The sequence below is a fragment of the Misgurnus anguillicaudatus genome, chromosome 11 (assembly GCF_027580225.2).
Source record: "Misgurnus anguillicaudatus chromosome 11, ASM2758022v2, whole genome shotgun sequence".
NCBI classification, from domain to species: Eukaryota; Metazoa; Chordata; class Actinopteri; order Cypriniformes; family Cobitidae; genus Misgurnus; species Misgurnus anguillicaudatus.
This window is the reverse complement of record NC_073347.2, coordinates 14,336,715-14,358,789: the sequence shown is the minus strand read 5'-3', so window position 1 is coordinate 14,358,789 and position 22,075 is coordinate 14,336,715. Positions and strand designations below refer to the sequence as shown.

Below are 22,075 nucleotides of genomic sequence, written 5' to 3'. Positions count from 1 at the left end.
GTATGCCAAAGTAGCCGGATGACCCACTGCTTTCCAGATTTTAGAAATGCATAAAGATGACTTACCCTTGTTTAATATTATCCAAGTTAACTTTTAAGTTAGAACGTACTGGTATTACAGTTAAAGAATAGATACTTCATCTAATTCAGTGCGTACTATAACAATTTCAAACGCAGGGAATCTCATGGTGTCGTGAAAAGCGATAATTGTCTACTGTCTGTCTTTGTTGTTGGTTAACACTTCTACTTAACCACAGTTTGACTGGAAACAGATTTAAAGGGATAGTTCACCCAAAAATGAAAATAATGTCATTAATGACTCACCCTCATGTCGTTCCAAACTCGTAAGACCTCCGTTTATCTTCGGAGCACAGTTTCGGATGCTTATGTTTAGTCCCAGAGCTTTTTGACCCTTCATTGAAAATCTAGTAAAGGTATACTGTCCATGTCCAGAAAGGTAATAAAACATCATCAAAGTAGTCTATGTGACATCAGTGGGTCAGTTAGAGCAATGTGTTAAAGCATCCAAATTACATTTTGGTCTAAAAACAAGAATTCCGACATCATTCAACATTGTCTTCTCTTCCGTGTCTGTTGTGGGGCACATGCGCGAGACTAGAGTCACGTGACTGCAGTGACGCGTATGACGTGTTATCCTCAGACATGTTTGCAAATTAGACTGTAAACAATGCCTGGGCGCACAAAAAAAACAAACAGCTGGGGCGCACCAGATAGCACGTCAGCCGCGTCATACGTCATCCTCGTCACTGCAGCCGCTTTAGTCTCGCGCATGCGCTTCACAACAGACGCGGAACAGAAGACAATGCTGAATAAAGCCGTAATTTTTGTTATTTTTGAATTAAAATGTATTTTCGATGCTTCAACATGTTCTTACTGACCCACTGATGTCACATGGACTCCTTTGATGGTGTTTTTGTTACCTTTCTGGACATGGACAGTGTACCGTGCGTGGGTTTTCGGTGGGGGGTCGACAGGCTCTCGGACTGAATGTAGAGCATCTTGGGCTGTGTTCTGGGGATGAACGGGGGTCTTGCGAGTTTGGAGCGGCGTGAGGGTGAGTCATTGGTGACGCTGTTTTAATTTTTGGGTGAACTATCCTTTTAAAGGTGCAATGTGGGGTTTTTAGTGGCATCTAGTGGGGAGGCTGTGAATTGCAACCATCGGCTCAGTCCACAGCTCACCCCTCCTTTTCGAAAAGGCATAGAGAAGCTACAGTAGCCTCCAAAGGACAAACACGTCATCGTCTGAGACATCGTAGTAACAAAACACACTTTATAGAGCAGTTTGTCTGTTTAGGGCTACTGTAGAAACATGACTATGTGAAATTACGACTTTCATGTAAGGGGACCCACAGTGTATGTAGATAAAAACGGCTCATTCTAAGTTAATAAAAACTGTACAGTAAATTTTCTAGGGTCTTTATATACCACTGATAATGTAGTTATGTGTATTGCATTTCTGTCAAGTGATCCTTTTAAAAAGTCCCACATTGCACCATAACAGGTGTTATTTTGAAGGAATGACTGATTTGTATTAAATGTTTACAGTGGTCATGGGTGATTTGACAATGATTACCATGCAAACATCACTGATGGTCTTATTGTTTTTATTTTGCTTTAACTTTGTAAGCTCAGGCGAGATTAAGTCCCTTTTTTCGTATATTTGGCCTTTGCAGCCTGGTCTGGAAATTATTTGGCAAAGCTTTCCTTTCCGTCCTCCTCCTCGTTTTTCCTTTACCCCCTCCTCTCTTCCTTTGCTGTTGGAGAGTGATCTAAACTCCTGAGCTTGGACGCCGAAACTCAGGGTGTGTGTTTGATTGTTTATCCGTTATTTTAGAACAAGTTTACAGCCTCTGCTTATGGAGAAACGGTGAATATCAGTCAGGTAATGTTTTTTCTCTATCCTTCGCCTTCTTTGATTGACCTTTGGTTGCCACGTTTCAACTAACAGTAGTTGTTTGTGTGAGCGTGGGGGAATGGGGTCACTCCGGAGGACAGGGGGACTGTTGTCAAAAGTTTAGAGAAGAACGAAAGGAGAGTTTGGGCTGAGGAGAAACGCAGCCTTCAAAACTTGCTCAGTAAACACGACACACCGAGGCTGAAGTATTAGAAGGAATGCTAAGTTGAAACACATGCTACTTTAAGAGAAAAACAGAGGGAAGAGTCTGAGCGGAATAAGAGGCATCAGACAGTCCAGGAGTTTTGTGCTCCATTTGAATAGGGAAGGATTGCCTTCTGTTTTTGCCGTTTTGTTTTCGTCTGTGGTAAGAGGCTTTGCGCTGCCCGTGTAGTTTTGGCCAGTGGGGAAGCAAGTGTCTTTGAAATCTAGTAGGAGCATTTCAGATGATTCTGCTGAAAAAGTGTTAATGCTAGTAAAAACGGATATATCTTTAAAATGAAAATAAATCTGGCTCTGTTTAATGTTCCGAGGCCGTCCGTAGGTTAACTTTCTAAACACTGTGACTTTATAGCATGTTGGTTCTCTTCAAAGATTAATTTGGTTGCGTGTTATTAAAGCTTAACTTTTTTAGAACTTTTAAAGCTAAATTCGAAGCTTTGGCTTCAACTCATTCTGCGCAGTGATAATGAAAAACTTCTGGCTTGAGTGTGATCAGCTTCATGATTTTTGCAAGAAGAAAGTTTTGGAAATGAGTGATAAAAAAGTACACTGTTGCTTTAAAATGTAATTATTAAAGGGCACGTATTTCATTGTTAAAACCATGATATTTTGTATATTTGGGAATAATCCAATTTGTTTGCGTGGTTTATGGTTAAAAACACATTATTTTCCATAATCGATAGGTTTGGTCATTATTTGTACCTTTCGGTTGTGTAGACGTAGTAACTATATCGTTACGCTAATCCGTAAACTAACACAAAATTCATAAGCAACACAATGTTTCATCAAAGTAGAATATTTGAATCCATCTCAATACAAACATATTGCGTACCTACTTTACCAAAATAAACAGTGCCCTTTCAGACCCTTTGCCTCCTGCAGCTGTTTGCATCTCATGGTAAAGCAGTAAAGTTATCGATGTTAATTTGGGTTTTTGCTCTTTGCTGATCCAGGCATTTTTGCTGTTGTTGCTTTAAAGCAACACTAAAGACTTATTGCTCTTTGCTCCCCCTTCAGGTTAGAAACGTAATTGTTCATTACCACTGTCGTAAATACGGCAGCATAGCTGGCTCTGATTGGATTGTAGGTCTGCCGTGAAGCAAGTTTTTGTAGTTTTCACTCGGACTACAGGACCACTACCCGACGGTTGGAAACTTCTTTAGTGCGGTTTTGGCCAATAGAGGGCTGCAAAGCGAATGTGAAAGTGCCATTCACCCTGTTTTGAGTGGATGAACCACTGAAACTTTTTTGGAAACGTTATTTTAAGGTAAAAAAGAACTCTTTGGTGTTGCTTTTAAACATGTCTTTAATTTTGTGGCTCCTGTGCAGGTTGTCAATTCAGGAAAGTTTGCCATTCTCCCTCTGTTTACAGACGGGAGGTGAGGGCACGTGAACGTGCCGATGACGTATGGTGTCTGTGTGAACAGGCTGCGCGGTGGCATTCGAATTACGCTTACGAATGAGGGACAAAAAAGGCAATGTCCGTTCGGACCGAGATCTATGATTGGTTGAACATTTTTTAGTCGTACGCCTTTCACAGATGACGTAAATTTCTACAAATACATTTAAACAACTTAACATAGTGATTGCTGGATGTGAGGAGACTTTTAACCCGCATAACTAAAAATGTTTCTGGATCAAATCAGATACCCGGTCTTTAAAGAAAGCATTACATTAGCCATTTTGCGCCATTATGTATCCATTTTGCATCCCTCAGAACACTATAGCAAACAAAGGCAGAGTTTGTGAAGGCAGGGGGGCATTGCCCCAGACCATAGCCAATTATGATTTTGTCTGAGCTATTAATGACATAAAAGTATAAGAATTCATATTTTCTTGTCTAATCTTAATATCTTAACTCGTTCCCTGACAGCATTTTTTATGATTTTCACAAAAGTTTAATACCTCCCAGAAAATGTTTTTCTTTAAATATTTAAACATACAATATATCAAATGAAAGACCCTCTGCTTTCTAAAAAAAACCTGCCATTGTACCTTTATTTGTTCTCTTTGTATCACCTCTTAAATATTTTTAAAAATACCAAATTTTGTGCCAATAGCTGAGATAATTGCATTTTTGTGAAGGACTTTTGATAGAGATCAGATTCAGAGCGTTGATCAAAACATACACAGAGTTTGAACTGTTTGTCCTAAGGGAATACTTTCGGGTTTTATAAATTGGGTAGGAGTGCCACCTAGTGCATAATAGCAGAAGTATGGATTTCTGGAAAAACTCGTCATTTGCACAGAAGCGTTTTCTCTTAATTGACGAGTTAACTCGTCAATGGCAGGGAAAGAGTTAATAGGAAGACTGAGTAACTTATTGCTAAAATAGTTTTAATTCATTTAAACCATACTTTAACCATGAAGGCGCACTCTCTTGCTAATTTCAAAGTATTGCAGTACCCTTTTTTGACGTTAGGTACCCCACAAGCACAAACACTAAACTCGGCCTATGCTAACAATCAAACAGCAACTTTAGACGTCTTAGTTTGCTTTCCAATGCCCTGGCATATCCTGTGATCACGTTTGCAATAACTGTAACAGTTTGAAAAGGTTTGTTTTGTACTGAAACTAGTTAGTTAACCTATAGGCAATCCTGTTCTGCATTCTTACATTACATTTGTATCTATGCATTTAGCAGACACGTATCCAAAGCGACTTACAGTGCACTCAAGCTAAAAATAAAGTCATCAACGTCTCTGTTTCCTGAAGATCGAACTCCTGACCTTTGCATTGCTACTGAAATGCTCTACCAGTTGAGCGGCAGGAACACATTAGTTTAGGTTGCATGTGGCATCATTAAAACATGACCAACTAAAATCTATTTCTAGTTTTGTACGTCACAGCCCCAGTGTGAATGCACATGCAAGACAAAGGTTGTTGTGTGTGTTGCAGTTATAAGTCTGATTGGTATTGTTATATGTAGCACGCATGTGTGTGTGCTGAAGCTGTGAGTCAGGCCCCGTTTGTCTTTGAATCTGCGAGTCTGAGCATGAGGCCGTGCATGAGTTTCAGCCGTGTGAGCGTGGCCGTATCGGCGCACAGCATCTGCTGAATGAAAGCTCTGTGTGAATTCGCCCTCCATGCTGTGGATGTCTGGCATGCTCTCTTTTACCCTGTCCTCACGCCATTGACTCCTTTAAAACACTGTGCTTATTTTGGAAATGCCTTTGAGGAGAAGAGAGGCAAAGCGCCTGTTAGAAAGCAGGAGAAAGATGGAGAGAATAGGGTGGTAATGCGGTAAACTTATTTTCTTTCTCCTGTACTCTGCACTCTTTATGAGGGATAGTTTTGATACATGAAGCAATGAAGAAAATGATGCAATTTTTGGATGCTTGTTTCAAATATGTTTGAATTTCAGAAATGTGTCTGTGTTTTCACCCTAGACTGTAAAAAAAATTGACGTAGTGTCCGTGACGTCACCCATAGGTGGGTAAAGCTGAAGTGGCTGGTTGCTGAAGCCATGCCCACAGTAGTGACAGCAATAGCAGTAGTACCTTAATATAATTTAAACAGATGAGTTACAAAAAAATGTACCCCCCTCACAGTTGTCATAAGGTGGGAAAATGAGCTATATAGACCAAAAACACTTTTTGTACCAGGCTGTAAACATATTTATTTCAGCTGTAAAGTTGGGCAGTTTAACATGGGGGATCTATGGGGATTGACTCCCTTTTGGAGCCCGTTTCTAGCGGCCACTGAATTGCAGTCCATGTTGGCTTCTTGATAGAGATCAGAAGGTTGCTCCTTGGTTTTTTACACTTGAATTGGGTAAACTGGGGTAATTTAAACAGTGTTTTAATTAATTAATCCTGGTTCCCCAACAATTTTTGTAATACTTGGAAAGAATATCCATTAGTTCTTTCGTCCTTGTTATTGGAGATCCAATAATACAAAGTAATGCATATATATAATAATGCAAGTGTGCAAAAAATGTGATTTACTTGTAATAATTTGATTTATTTTAAACTGGAGATATTCATTGTAAGATTTGTTCTATTCTGTTGAACGTGTAGAGAAAGAGATCAGTGTATCAGCAGGGGGCACTATTGGTACATTTAGAAAAGAAACATTTGTTTCTATGTCCTATTTACTGTAGACACCAACAAAACACAAGTACACACACAAACACATAAATAATTGTGCTTCTCACCGTTTAACACTCCCTTTTCCCTTCCTTTTCAGATTGCCTTCTCTCAGCATAGTAACTTCATGGATCTGGTGCAGTTCTTTGTCACATTCTTCAGGTAAGTGATGTAATGAAGCTGTAACACACAATACTAGGGATGTCCCGATCCGATATTGTGGATCAGTATCAGGGCCGGGCATCGGATCAAGGTCCAACACCATGACCGATCCAATTCTGATACTGTGCGTTAGCCATGGTTGTTACTGACAAGCTAAAAGCAAACTGAGTTAATCCACCGGTGAAGCGGATGGATGAAACCCGCCATACACACACGCACACACACGTAGGCTATTTTAAATATCTGATTTTGTAAAGTCTCAGTAAGCCGTTGGATGGATGCAATTCACTATGTGCTGGGCACCTGGTGCATCTATTCTCTTCGTGTTTTAATAGTTATGAACTTTCCATTGCGGAGCGAGGATTCCCATGAGAGGATGATTCAAGTGCATCAATTCTGTGCCCAGAAAGCCCATTAACGTAGTGTGTATATGACTTGGGCGCATCAATTCTGCACCCGGAATGTGCATAAAAGATCCGGTCAAGTGCATAATTCCCAAAATAACCATCTACTTAATTGATTAAACGTACCTATTATATGTTCTCCTAAACACTGCCATGATTAATAATTACTAATGTTTCCTGTAACTTGTATATTGATTTTTACATTTAAAATTATACTAGATGTCAAGGCTTTGAACCGGTTCACGGAACGAAAAAGAAAACCAGAAACTTGATGTTTTGCAAGGAACAGAAATGAAACCAGAAACTTTCCAAACATATATGTTCTGGAACAGAACCCTTTATTGAAAATAATGGTAACCGGTTAATATAGTTATTTTTTCCGTTCTTTGAAAAGATTTTTGTGCAATATGACTCGGTGAAGTTCACTTCCGGTCGTCGTCGACTCATCAGAGAAATGAGAAGCTTGCCTCCAGCAAGTAGCCTATTCAAGCCCAAGTCTTTAATGCTCAATTATAAGAGGTAAATATTGTAGGCTACCAAGTATCTCAAGATGTTTGTTTTTTTAATACAAATTAGTGGTGTAATGGATCGCAGTTGATCCGTGATCCGTACAGATTAATACGCAAATTTAAATAGGGTGAAAGTTGATCATTTGCACGTGTTTCAAAGGCTTGCAAATGTTAACACTTACTCATTTTAAACAATTTAACCACAAAAAGGCGCTTAAGTGAACAATATGCGTTTGAATGTGTCCGGTCCAACTCCAATCAAATATGATTATCCCTATGCCCTTCAAAGATCAGAACTCTTGATGTAATAAAATACATTTGGTGAATAAAGCACTGAAAAACAACGTTATTTTCACTTTATGTGGAGCGACTGTTTATGCTGCATCTTCTTCCCGAAGCGCCGTTTGGAATTTGTCCTCCGTCTATGTGTGTGCGCGTGTTTGTGCACTCAACAAATGTAGGCATGTCAAAATTACAGTAATGCCTCTTACGTAATGTAGCCTTTTTAATGTTTGATGACAAGATAGAGACTAAGGAAAATTATGTAGACGTATCAAGTTTAATGTCCTAATGATCAGCCTACTTATATGTATGTCCCACAGCTGACGTGGAAGGTTATTAACCGGTTCGGGAACTTTATTTTTTTGTTCTTATCGGTTCAGGAACGTCAACTTAAAGGTGCAGTGTGTAATTTTTTAGAAGGATCTTTTGACAGAAATGCAAAATAATATACAAAACTATATTTTCAGGGGTGTATAATGACCTTTCATAATGAACCGTTATGTGTTTATTGCCTTAGAATGAGACCTTTTTTATCTACATACACCGAGGGTCCCCTTACATGTAAGTCGCCATTTTGTCTCCGTTTTGTCTAAGTTGTCTCCGACGATGACATGTTTGTCAGGTGGTGGCTAGCGTAGCTTCTCTATGTGTTTCAAAAGCCAGGGGTGAGCCGTGGACTAAGCTGTTGGTTGCAATTTGCAACCTCACCACTAGATGCCGCAAAAACGTACACACTGCACCTTTAATGGTTGAACTGAAAACCGGAAACGTTAAAATACTGTTTCTGTTCAGAACGAACCAATTGGGAAAACATTCCGGTTCAAAGCCCTGCTAGATGTATCAGAAAGCACTATGCACATTTAATTACAGTAGTATCGGGCAGGTATCGGCTGATATTCGGAATTCTGGTATCAGATCGGAAATGTGGTATCGGGAGATCCCTACACAATACATTGTTTTACTATAGTATTAACAGTAAATTATGCATTATTACATACAACTAACCCTGAAACAAACCATAACCCTATTTTAAGTACATGTTGACACCATGCAAGGACACTGTAAAAAAAAGTCTTACAAGCATGTAGTTACACAATAATAACATTGTAATTACGTTTTGTCACTATCATATAAATTGACAATTTAGGATCTTGTTAAAACATTTAAGCTGAAGATATTACTATATTTTAGTGCGAATGTACATTTTTGAGAAATGGGTTAGATTGCAGTTGATAAGAGTGTTATGGATGTGATATGGCTCTAAGCTCTAATTCACCTCTTGAAGACCCACTGTAATATGTTATTGATTTAGGAAGCAGGTGGTGAAAACCATATATACAGTGTTTTTCTCTTTGACACATGCACACATTCCCACACATACACAAAAAAATTAAACCATGCGGCTTGTTATAATTCTTATCGATTCACATAAAGCAAGAGGATGATAAAATTGAAGTCTGATCTGGTCATGCTCATGCATCATGTTTAAGACACATACAGTATAGTACAAACACTTGTATGCAGCACGCACATGCATGCATTCACGGCTGTAGTCGGCCATTATTAGTAATATCAGTTTAACCATAATGAATTACACTTTATACTATTTATGTGATCTGTTCAAAGACTGTACATTTATGTAGTTAAAAAGATGCACCAACACTTACATAAACTTACATACAGCAGTTTTTATATTCTCAAGAGGTGCGTTTATGAGCCTTGGCCCCGTTTCCATTTGAATATGACGCCCCTGATCTTTAGCACACCACTTGGATATGTGGAGCCACCTCTAATCCATTAAACATAAGCAGGGTTGTATTCTGGAGATATGACTTTGGCATGGCATGTTGGATTTTTTCCAGTTTAAGGTAACATCCATAAAAAAATATAATTGATTGTTCATTTGCAATTCCTGTTCTGTCTGCGCAGCTGTTTCCTATCCCTGCTTCTGGTGGCAGCAGTTGTGTGGAAGATTAAACAGAGCTGCTGGGCGTCACGGAGAAGAGAGGTCAGTGCTGTATCATCTCTCTTCTAGTTAGCAATTCATGATGGTTCACACCAATTTAAAGCCTCCTCGTGTTAAAATACAAATTTGGTAGCAAGGTTATCAATCAAGCTGGATTGAATCAAGTTGTGATGCTGGAGGAGTGATTTGATAATGAGCCCTAATTTTACAGCCACGGAGACTGTAGTGGATTGATTTTTGAAAGGTTTCAGGAGGCCAATTTAAGCCATGCAGGTGTTGGGCTAATGTGAGTGTTCTTTAAAAAACCTTCTTCACCATCTGTCCTAATAAAGTGTTCTCGTCCAATATAAACTGTAACGTTTTTTCCCTTACTCGGCACATTCATTTGTGCACATGCACGTCTGAGCATTTTAACACTTTTAAGCCTTTAGCTACATGCATGACTCGGGGGTTCAATGCTATTCCAGACATTGAAAGATAGGGAAAATTATTTTTCCATCCAAGTCATGAAATGTCATGGAATTTTTGTCTCCAAAATGTTATTTTTCTATACCATAATTTTCCTCTCGTTGTTTCACACACTTTGTGTATTGTTATAGAGTGCCGCAGGAATGACATTTTTGTAGGTCAACCTGGAAGTTTGCAGGACATTCACTCTTAAAAATAAAGCACCTATGGCTTATTTAATCTTAAACTTGTCAAAAAATAAACTTAAAATTTAACTTGGCATTCGGAAATATCAGTTGATATAGAAATATTTTTGTTCTTTGAAGTCTAAAACACAGTAATCAAAAACATTTTTTAGTTTAAAGGGGGGGTTTAATGGTATTTCAAGCATTCTGACTTATTAACACGGTTATAGAGTTGTTTCCTCATGCTTAACGTAGGCAAAGTGTCAAAAATGCAGTTGGGCGTGTTTCAGAGTATTTCTGTGCCGAATGCACTTCGCCAGGGTTCGTACAAGTTTCGGCTAGTTTTTTTCGATTACAGTTCTAACTGACGTTTCAGGGGTTTTCGATACGTATCACTTCTTTATATGGGCTTTCGCCGGAAAACTTCCCCCGGAAAACCCCGCCCAGCCGTCAGTCAGCGGGAGACGCTAGAGCTTGCTAACAGCTTATCACGCCACTCAGCTTTGTTTAATTTCAAAAGTCAACCATGGCACAACAAGAAGTGTGTTTTTGGATGTAAGGAGAAGACATCCAGCCTTATGGAAACAATGGATATAGTTTATTATCCGGATTAGCAGCGGAGTTTTGCGTGTGTGTTTGATGCGGTGGATTTTCAGAACCGGGTCATGACGAGTTACACGTGGTAAGTAAGACTTCTGTCTTATGTTGGAAATAGGCGCGTGTATATTATATAAATGACACGAACATGTAGTGAATCATAAGTTAAAACAGTATTGTATAGTGTTGCATGACTCGTACTCGCTCCTCCTGTGTTATAACTCCTCCTTCTTCATTTTTTCGTACGTTATCGGAAAGATTCGGTAAAGCTAATCTTTCTTTTATAAATCTGATTAAACTAAAGACTCTTCAGAGATATAAAGGATGTCATACTACTCTATAGGTACTCCAGATTAATATCAGAAATGCAGAAACAGCGTGTGTTACGTGAGCTTTAATGGTTTTTGCCTAAAAAAGGTCATCCCTGCCGGACATATTTTAGTCCTTTCCTGCTCATCAGCTGGCAATCACAATGCATTCACCTGCACCTGTTAACTAAGGTAAAAATGACAGAAACTGTAAATTTTAAGATGTTTTTCCATACATTCTAGGTGATAGAAATTCTTTTTCAATAAAGGATGAACATGGATGATCAAAGATATTTGATATAAGAACATTGAGCACTGCTGTAAAAGGAACCAATTATCATAGTAGTGAAACAATCCTAAAAAAGGTGTTTTATGCTTAAAGTTATGGTAAAGTTGATGACAGATTTGTTTTGTTGGTGAGAACTATGTTGTCTAATTGTGCTTTTAGCACATTATTTTAGATATATCTATGTTTCCTCATTCAAAAAGATAGGACTTTAGTATTGCATGACTGAAATAACTGCCCAAAGGCATTGCAAACATTGGGTCTTATTCACTAATGATTGCGTACCTTTTTTATGGATTAAAACGCACTTTAGGACTAATGCCTAGTTTTTCTTATACTTGTTCTTACGTTAGTGAATTTCGAGTGTTACACATACACAAGGTTGGTAATTTGCATAAAACACGCTAAAACCAGCTTCATATAAAGGCTTTGCGCAGCACTGGTCTACCGAATTTTTTTTAATGGAAGCAAAGGAGCTCAAAGAAATCCATGATCATATTTATTATTGCTTTACATTTTTTATTTGTGAGGTTTCGCTGTCGCTGGAGGAAGCCAATGCTGTCCACCGACTGGAGTAACATTAAAGAAGTATTGGATGCGTTAACATATATGACATTTAATTAATATGTATTTAAAATAAATAAATACGTCATTTACATGACGTTTACATTGGGCATTAAGCAGACACTTTCAAATAGAGATTTAAAAAGCGAAGAGGGAAAGCATAAAGATTTGTCATTACGTGCATTTTCTTTATATGTGTAAAAAAAGTAAACTATAATAATGTATAATATAATGCATATAATAATAATAATAATAATAATAATAATAATATAGATCATGTATAATAATATATAATACAGACAATATTATAATCTTAAATATAATCATGGACATTTTATATATTAACATTATCATACACATTATAATTACAGCCTAGTATTTGATTATAGCGTATGTGATTATTGCATACGAGTGGTTTTAAGTTTTTTTTTAATTTTTGCGTATATTTAAAAGGAATTTTGACATGAAAGTTTTTGTTGAATCACGATTTGTTCGTGAAAACATCCGTACTCGCATCTCACGCCCACATTTGTGCGTTCGCATGCTTAGTGAATGAGACCCATTGACTTTCCTAAAGAGACTGGCTTTTTTACAATCTCAGAAACACGCACACATTTACACAAATACGACATAACATGATAAGAAAGAAAAGAAGGGAAATAAATCATCTTTTTCAAGTCTTTCATTTTTACGTTTGATATTTTGTGCTTTAGTTTTGTACATTTTTGTACTCTACTTTTGATTTTTTTTTATAATAAGTATTAGCAGACCAGCGTCCCATTTGAAGATTTGAGAAAACCATCCGAGAGCTGCTCTGATGTCAAAACTATAATTGCAAATCAGAAGTGACCTTTTCTCAAAGCGCTCTGCGTGATGTGCGAGCGAATGTGTGTTTGTGTGCGAATAATTACACAGAATTCCTCCTGAGGTGCTTTGAAAGACTTTCCAGGTAAATCTTTCTGTGATAACTATCACAAACCTCGTGGGAAGATGCGAGCTATCCGTCTATCGGGGCCACTACGTTGAAATTGTAAGATATGCAAATAAGGGCCACTCAGTGGAGATGAGCTGATGCTAACAGACTGCTGATTATTTTCTTTAATCTTGTGAATGTGCATCATTTGCAGAATCACATTCACAAAAGCATCCCTTTGAAATGTCTGTAAAGTGCACCCCAGATAGTATTTTAAGACTATAAGACGGCATTTAGTGATGTTGAATATGAGAGAAATGACTAGGTCATATTGCTATTGGATTTTAATATCTGAGAATGGTTTTAACTCGGGCTTGTGCAGAGATTAATACCATTTAAATTCGCAATGACCAAAAGCTTCTATTTAGTGGCCTTCATTGGTCCTCTGTGATGCACACAATCTCTCTCACACACCTTTATTGATGAGCTCATGAATTAAACTGACAGCAAGTGGCTTGTGAATTAGCTATAGTGGGATTAGCTGTCGATATTCTTTGTCTATGTGAGTGCGCTATAATGAGGTGGCCTGATAGCTTGTGCGTGTGTGTCCTTTTTACTGTTACAACAACTCAAATACATGTTACCAACTCAGTCAAGGTTTTTTGTTTTGTTGTTTTTAAAGTGGTCAAATAATCAATTTTCCTTGATATTTTGAGGGGAAAAGTTTAGTGAACATACAGTGAGGAAAATAAGTATTTGAACACCCTGCCATTTTGCAAGTTCTCCCACTTAGAAATCCATGTGATATGTCCACTGTGAGAGACATAATGAAAAAAAAATCCAGAAATCACAATATATGATTTTTTAACTATTTATTTGTATGATAGATACAGCTGCAAATAAGTATGTGAACACCTGTCTATAAGCTAGAATTCTGACCCTCAAAGACCTGTTAGTCTGCCTTATCAGCTAGCACCATTGACCGGCTCTTCTCACAGTTAACCAGTTGAGCGCATGAGTTTTGCAAATAGTTTCAAACTACCTAAACTTCAAATCAAGTGATCATCCACCTCACAGCATTTTTTCGACTGGTGCCGACACGAAATCTTCGATGGACGAGCTAAAACGGCTGTTTGAGGAACGGATTAACCGCCTAGAAGAACTAATTACCAGAGTGCTCCTCCGACCGGATAATGCTAATGCTAATTTAGCGACATATGCTACCACAACATCAGAAAGTTTAAGATCACAGGTGAATATATCAGAACTATCTCAGACTCAGACTGAACGGATTATCGAGACGAGAACCCAGCTTGAAATTCGTGAAAGTGAACAGTTTATTGACTCTGTGGCAGCTATTCTAGGGCTGGAGTCACTAGATGACAGCGGGCCCACTCAGATTGATGCAAAAGAACCTACCGGCGTTTTTGATCCGGATCGCTCTGTTGCGGACTTGGTTGAAGTTTTACCTGTGACATGCATTGGCGCCACGGGTCCGGCCGGTGAGGCTTTTACGTCGACCTCCCCCAGTGGCTTGTCTTATTGGAACAGCAACGGGGCTAGACCGAAGGCGTCAACTCCGGCTGGGACCTGGTCTGACGTTGTGCGACGCAGGGGCAAGGTGAACGGGAAACTAGGAACGAGAGTGCCTGCCGTCAGATCACCGCCTGAACTCGCACTACAAAATAGGTATGAACTCTTGACTCTGAATGAAACGTCCGTAAATGAACCTAGGGATGCTAATTACAATACTTGCATCAAGGTCAAAGAAAACTCAATAAATGGACTTAAAACTATTAATAGCATGGGGGAAAGAAGAAATTATGTACCTGAAAATTTAGACACGATCTTGATTGGAGATGATATAACTAAACACATCAGAATGGCAAAAACTGAAAACCTGACAGTCTCTGATACATCGGTTAGAGACTTAACAGAAATGCTGCCAACTATTCTTTCCGCATATCCAGACAATATGCACGTTATTATTCACACTGGGTCTTTTGACATTTTACAAAGCAAAACTGGATCGGAGATCCTAAAAAAGGACTTTTCTATGCTATTGAAGGAAATAAAAAATCTTCAACAAGAAGTTTTTATCTCGGGCCCCATTCCAACCGTGGGGAAGGGAGTTGAATCTTTTAGCAGACTTTTGGGTCTGAATACGTGGTTAACATCGGCTTGCCTTAAATATGGAATACGGTTTATTGACAATTTTAATATTTTTTGGAATTGCAAAGACCGGTTTAAACCAGATGGGATACATCCAAACAACATTGGGTCTCGTTTGCTTGGTGCTAACATACGTCATGATATTGGGATTCCATACCCAAACAGGATAAGCACGAAGGACAATACTCATGGGCAGAATATCCATTCAATCATCCCAGTTCTTCCAATGACGAATAACCAATGCCTTCAGAACCTGTCCCCGGTTGAAAAGGAGGCTAAACAATACTTTACATCCTCCTCTCAGCTGCCACAATCGTCTATTAGGGAGCGTGTTCTAATTAAAGAGAGCAGAGCTCAACTTTCCATATGTCCAACTCCACCCCGCTGTTCAAAGCGAGTACTTAGACAACTGCCGCACCGTCAAGCATCCCGTCCTCTAATTCCACAGTGCACAAAAAACACTAAGTGATTTGTTCCGGGTCCTTGCCACTGTGAAAATAGCTATGCAGACTCTGTTGAGTACAAGCTAGGACCCGGTTTATCTATTCCTGTGTTGATTGGAAATAGAAGGATTTATGATGAACGTGTAACTAACAAAATAAATTTGTCTAATCTGTTAACTGTATTACGTCAACCTAGTTGTTTAGGATCTCCCACTATATCCATTAAACTGGCCTTACTTAACACCAGATCCCTCGCCAATAAATCATTCTTGGTAAACGATCTCATATCATCCTATAATTTAGATTTTATGTTTCTTACAGAAACGTGGCTTACAGAAGATAGTAGTGCTACTATCCTTAATGAGACAGCTCCTGAAAAATATGCGTATATGACTGCATGTCGAAGTGGTAGGAAAGGAGGAGGAGTGGCTGCCTTATTTAAGGACACATATCAATGTAAAGAAAATAAATTAGGTCATTTTAATTCATTTGAATATCTTTCGTTTATATTGAAGGGTACTCCCAAAATTTTGTTTTTAACTATTTATAGACCACCACGACACCTTGTTAATTTTATTGATGAATTTGCTGAATTACTCTCTATTATATCAGTTGATTTTAAGATGTTCATTATTACAGGGGATTTTAACATTCACATAGACAATAGTATAGACAATAATGCCAAAGAACTTTTAGCACTTTTAGACACTTTTGATCTTACTCAACATGTGAAAGAGTGTACACATACTCATGGTCACATTTTAGACTTGGTAATTTCTAAAGGTCTTGATATTTTTTCGGTTAAGGTTAAAGACTTAGCCCTGTCTGATCATTTTTGTGTCTTTTTTGAATCATTTGCTACCTTGAATTTGCCAGTAAATTCTGCACCTATTAAAAAAAGATACATTACTGAGAGTACTAATGCTCAGTTTACAGAAGCTATAGCCAGATTTCCAACAATAAGTGCTGAATCAGTTGATATACTCTTGGATCGTTTTAATGCTAAAACACTACACGTCATCGATCGTGTTGCTCCGCTGAAGGTAAAGAGAAATATAAGGAAACATAAATCACCATGGCGAATCACCACAACGGTAAGCACCCTTAAAAGAGACTGTAGGAAAGCAGAACGCAAATGGCGGAAAACTAAACTACAAATACATTATGATGTCTATAAACAAAGCCTTGGCTATTTCAATAATGAGTTACGTAGGGCCAGACAGCAATATATATCGGCAATGATAAATAATAGCATTAATAATACCCGCACTTTATTTAATATGGTTGATAAGCTTACAAATCCAAAACAGCAAATAGCATCAGAATTTAAATCTACATCAAAATGTAATGAATTTGCATGTTTTTTTAATGAAAAAATTATAAATATTAGACAGTCTATTGATACTACAAAGTTTAACATTGATTCTTTGTCATCATTATCCCTGCCAAGACATAACTTGGTTACGTTGTCACATTTTAATCTAATCGACCAAAAACTCCTGGATGAAATAGTAAAACATCTTAAATCTACCACGTGCTGTCTTGATGTATTGCCTTCAGATTTTTTCAAAACAATCTTTTCTTCTATATCAATTGATCTGCTGCAAATAGTGAATAGTTCCTTGCAATCGGGTATTTTTCCAACGTCCTTGAAAACCGCTGCTATTAAGCCCATTTTAAAAAAGAGATCGATGGATGCTTCTATAATGAATAATTATAGACCAATTTCCAATCTTCCTTTTATAGCTAAGATAATCGAGAAGGCTGTATTTATTCAACTAAACGAATTTATAACTTCAAATGGCATTTTAGATAAATTTCAGTCTGGCTTTCGACCACATCATAGTACTGAAACTGCTTTGATTAAAGTTTTAAATGACATTCGGCTGAATACTGACTCTGACAAAATAACAGTTCTGGTTCTATTAGATCTCAGTGCAGCATTTGACACTGTAGATCACAGAATTCTCATAGACAGGCTGGAATACCTGGTAGGAGTCTCCGGGACAGTCCTTGATTGGTTCAGATCTTACCTGCATGGTCGGAGTTATTTTGTTACCTTTGGAGATTCTGAATCAGATAGGGTGGATATGACTTGCGGAGTCCCACAGGGATCAATTCTCGGACCACTTTTGTTTAATCTTTACATGTTACCTTTAGGTCAGATTTTACAGAATAATAAAATTAATTATCATAGTTACGCTGATGATACTCAAATTTATATGGCGCTTGAATCAGATGATAATAGCTCACTTGACTCTTTGTTCCACAGTATAGAGCAAATAAAAATCTGGATGAACCAAAATTTCTTACAATTAAACCAAGATAAAACTGAGGTTATTGTATTTGGTAACAAAAATAAAAGAGCAAATATTATTAAAGAACTGGATTCTCGTGCTGTTAAAACTAGGGATCAAGTTCGTAATCTTGGTGTTCTGATAGATTCAGATCTCACATTTAACAGTCATATCAAAGCGGTCACCAAAACAGCATTCTATCATTTGAAGAACATATCTAGAATCAAAGGCTTGGTACCTCAAAAAGACCTAGAGCGGCTAATTCATGCTTTTATTTCTAGTAGGGTCGATTATTGCAATGGCCTCTTAACTGCACTCCCGAAAAAAACTATAAAGCAACTGCAGCTTATTCAAAATTCAGCTGCTAGACTACTAACCAGGACTAAGAGAATAGAGCACATTACCCCTGTTCTAAAATCTTTGCATTGGCTTCCTATCAGTCACAGAATAGTTTTTAAAGCAATGCTCTTAGTTTACAAAGCACTGAATTGTTCAGGACCTGAGTATATTTCTGAAATGTTTGAACAATATAAACCAAACAGGAACCTGAGATCAACAAACTCTGGTCAGTTAGTGGAACACAGAGTTAAAACAAAATATGGAGAAGCTGCTTTTAGCATCTCTGCCGCACATGATTGGAATAAATTACCAGAAGAAATTAGATGTGCTACAAATGTATTGATCTTCAAATCCAAATTAAAAGCATTTCTTTTCTCTTGTGCCTATGACTGAGCTTTAAACATAGCTACACTGTTTAGCATTACAGTTTTTATTTTTATTTTTATTTTATCGTCTTTTATTATCCTTGAATCAGCTTTGTGTCTGTGTGTTTCCTGTTTTTATTGTGATGTTTTTCTTAGCATTGTTTTTTTTTTGTAAAGCACACTGAATTGCCTTGATGTACGAATTTGTGCTATATAAATAAAATTTGATTTGATTTGATTTGATTTGATTTGATTTAAAATGTCCACCTCCACTCCATTTATTATCCTAAATTAAATGCACCTGTTTGAGGTCGTTAGCTGCATAAAAACACCTGTCCATCCCATACAATCAGTAAGAATCCAACTACTAACATAGCCAAGACCAAAGAGGTGTCCAAAGACACTAGAGGCAAAATCGTACATGTCCACAAGGTCCACTGTTGGAGCAATCATTAGAAAATGGAAGAAGCTAAACATGACTCAATCTACCTCGGACTGGGGCTTCATGCAAGATCTCACCTCGTGGGGGTCTTAATGTTCCTAAGAAAGGTGAGAAATCAGCCCAGATCTACACGGGATGAGCTGGTCAATGACCTGAAAAGAGCTGGGACCACCGTTTCCAAGGTTACTGTTGGTAATACACGAAGGCCTCGTGGTTTGAAATCATGCATGGCACGAAAGGTTCCCCTGCTTAAACCAGCACATGTCCAGACCCGTCTTAAGTTTGCCAATGACCATTTGGATGGTCCAGAGGAGTCATGGGAACAAGTCATGTGGTCAGATGTAACCAAAATAGAACTTTTTGGTCATAATTCCACTAAACGTGTTTGAAGGAAGAAGAATGATGAGGACCATCCCAAGAACACCATGCATGGGGGTGGTAGCATCATGCTTTGGGGGTGTTTTTCTGCACATGGGACAGGGCGACTGCACTGTATTAAGGAAAGGATGACCGGGGCCATGTATTGCGAGGTTCCCAGGGCCCCCGCAGCGTTCATCTTACGCCATCACCAACGCACATGCATAAAAGGATGGAATACACAATGCGAGTGACAGCTGGGCATTTGTGCATCGTAATGCGCAGTTCATCAGTTGATCAGGGAAAGGCGACTTTCTGCATCTCGCAACCATATTTTTTGGTGAATGCCAGCTGATGCCAGAAATTCATTTGCATTTCCTCTCGCTCCTGTTCGTATCATGCAGTTATTTTGGTAGTACCGCTCATGGTAATCATACATTGTGGAAACGAATGGTGTTATCATCGGCTAAATGGCATGCGCAGATTACTTAACCTCCTGAGTGAATAGTCCAAGCTTCCTTTACATTCATGTGAAACAAGCCACAGTCACAAGGTAAACAAATTCAGATTACCTCCTACAGGTTGTCTCCGGTTTGGTACCCCGGTGCGCTTTCATGTAGACGGTGTCCCATATCCAACTAAACTGTCAGCTCTCGCAGTACACTGAGGTCACCGATCAATCTGCATTAAGTAGAATGCACAGAAGCAACTACTGTTTGTAATAATGTGATTTTGATTGGCCAGTGCATGGTGCACACGTCATGTGCTCAACAAGCTTGTTAACCTGTCAATCTCACTGCTCGCGTCAGCTTCAGGCATTCAGGGACAGACAAAAAAGGAATTTTGAATGATGCAACAATATAGATAATAATATAGTTATAACTTTTTAAAAATGTCCACCGAGTTTGCAGGAATTTTACGGTAGTAAGAGAAATTTGAAAACCACTGCTCTAGATGAATGTAAGGTGAGGCAATAGATACTCTTGAGCATTTGTGTGTTTTCCTCAGTGATGCTACAGTTTTTTGAGTCAAATGACCAAAATGTTTCTTTCCATTTTTGGCACAGAAAGAGTAAAATTAAATCAAGCTGACAGTTTTAAAAGAATAATGTCCAAAAAAGTAAGAATAGTTGGCAAGAACACTGCTGCATTATGCCAGAAAAGACGCGGTTCAATTCCCCTGTCTACCCTGATGTTTCTTTACTACAATATCACTGCCAAAGTTATGCTTTACAATGTTGAGGGAGCTATCATGACTCGCAGAATAAAAAGATTTGAAAACTTGACGTTTAAGCATGGCAGCTGCTTGTTTGGCAGCAGGGGTCTCGGGTCTTTTTCTGGTTCGTTGTATGTATCACCCTGCAAACAGTGCTGTAGCTTAGTTTCTTTGAACGGTCCGGTACAAAGCTGAACATTTTTGACCACTCACTTTAGCAATACAACACCATTGTCAGGCTTTCTTTGAGTTTTATCTTTTAACTGGTTCAGTTTGAGATGTTCAGCGTAATGATGTTGGTAATGTTGGCTTTCTCGTCCTCAAATAGATTTCAGTCACTGGAGTCAAAACACTTTTTCAGGCTGTTCACCTCTACACTAATGTGTTATTTGTCTTGACACATTTCCCGTTTCGCCTGTGTGAGATGATTAAGAGGAGCATTACATGATCACAGCCGCTCGGAGGCAAACATCTCCTATCGTACTGAAACAGTCATCATGTATTTTGTCTCTTCTTGAGAACATGAACGAAATGAATATGACTATTGGTTTATAATTAGGAAGTTTGTGACTCAGGGTTGTATGATTATATAGCCCATGATTATGGCTTGGAAGTAGGAGTGATAACCTGCTAATTCAGTTAGTCATTTCATGGAAGAGATGAGGAGTGATGGAGGAGAAAGAGAGGCAGAAGTAGACATCAGCATAGCAAGATACTTAATGACTTTTTTATTGAAGTACCAATTTCTTCAGCAGAGCTCTGAATTCGTAGTTTTGAACATGATGCAATAATATCTTGCGGGAAGTCACAAACCACTCTGACTGATTCAGTGAGTCACTTGACAATCATTTTAGTGAGTCATTAATTTGATTCAAAACAATAACTGGTGAGTTTGAGACAGATTTTAGTCTTTGTTTACAATGAGCAGGAACAACACAGATAACATGCAATACAGACTGCAAGTAACATAATATATAAAATGTAAACATGTAAAAGGGACACTCCACTTTTTTTTAAAATAGGCTCATTTTCAAGCTCCCCTAGAGTTAAACATTTGATTTTTACCGTTTTGGAATCCATTTAGCCGATCTCTGGGTCTGGCGCTAGCACTTTTAGCATAGCTTAGCATAATCCATTGAATCTGATTAGACCATTAGCATCGCGCTTAAAAATGACTGGGCACTGCCTAATATCATTGTTTACCCATATTACGCAGTGCCCAAAAATAGTCCCCTGCTTTTGAAAGTAATCTGAAAGGACTATTTTCGGGTGCTGCGTAATATCATTGCACCTGCTGAGCCATGTTACGGCAGCAAATTCCTTGATTATTACGCCAGAATGAGAGTATAGTCCCTAGCCATATTTGCCTCGAAAATCGCAACTTTTAATTTTCCGTCGGTCTCCGTACACAATGTAACTACAGAAGAGTCAAGTTTTAAACAGAAAAATATCAAAACTCTGGTTATTTTTAGCGTGATGCTAATGGTCTAATCAGATTTAATGGATTATGCTAGGCTATGCTAAAAGTGATACCACCAGACCCGGAGATCAGCTGAATGGATTCCAAAACGGTAAAAATCAAATGTTTCACTCTAG

General features: G+C 38.3%; 1 protein-coding gene across 1 annotated transcript in view; it reads left to right on the top strand.

Annotated features, from left to right (window-relative positions):
• Nucleotides 1–22,075, top strand: part of atrn (attractin) — an 86,962-nt gene that overhangs the window by 44,545 nt on the left and 20,342 nt on the right. The window contains exons 25-26 of the mRNA XM_073873093.1: nucleotides 6,327–6,388; nucleotides 9,513–9,591. Of these exons, the coding sequence (XP_073729194.1) occupies nucleotides 6,327–6,388; nucleotides 9,513–9,591 (141 nt within the window). The remainder of the gene's footprint in view (nucleotides 1–6,326; nucleotides 6,389–9,512; nucleotides 9,592–22,075) is intronic.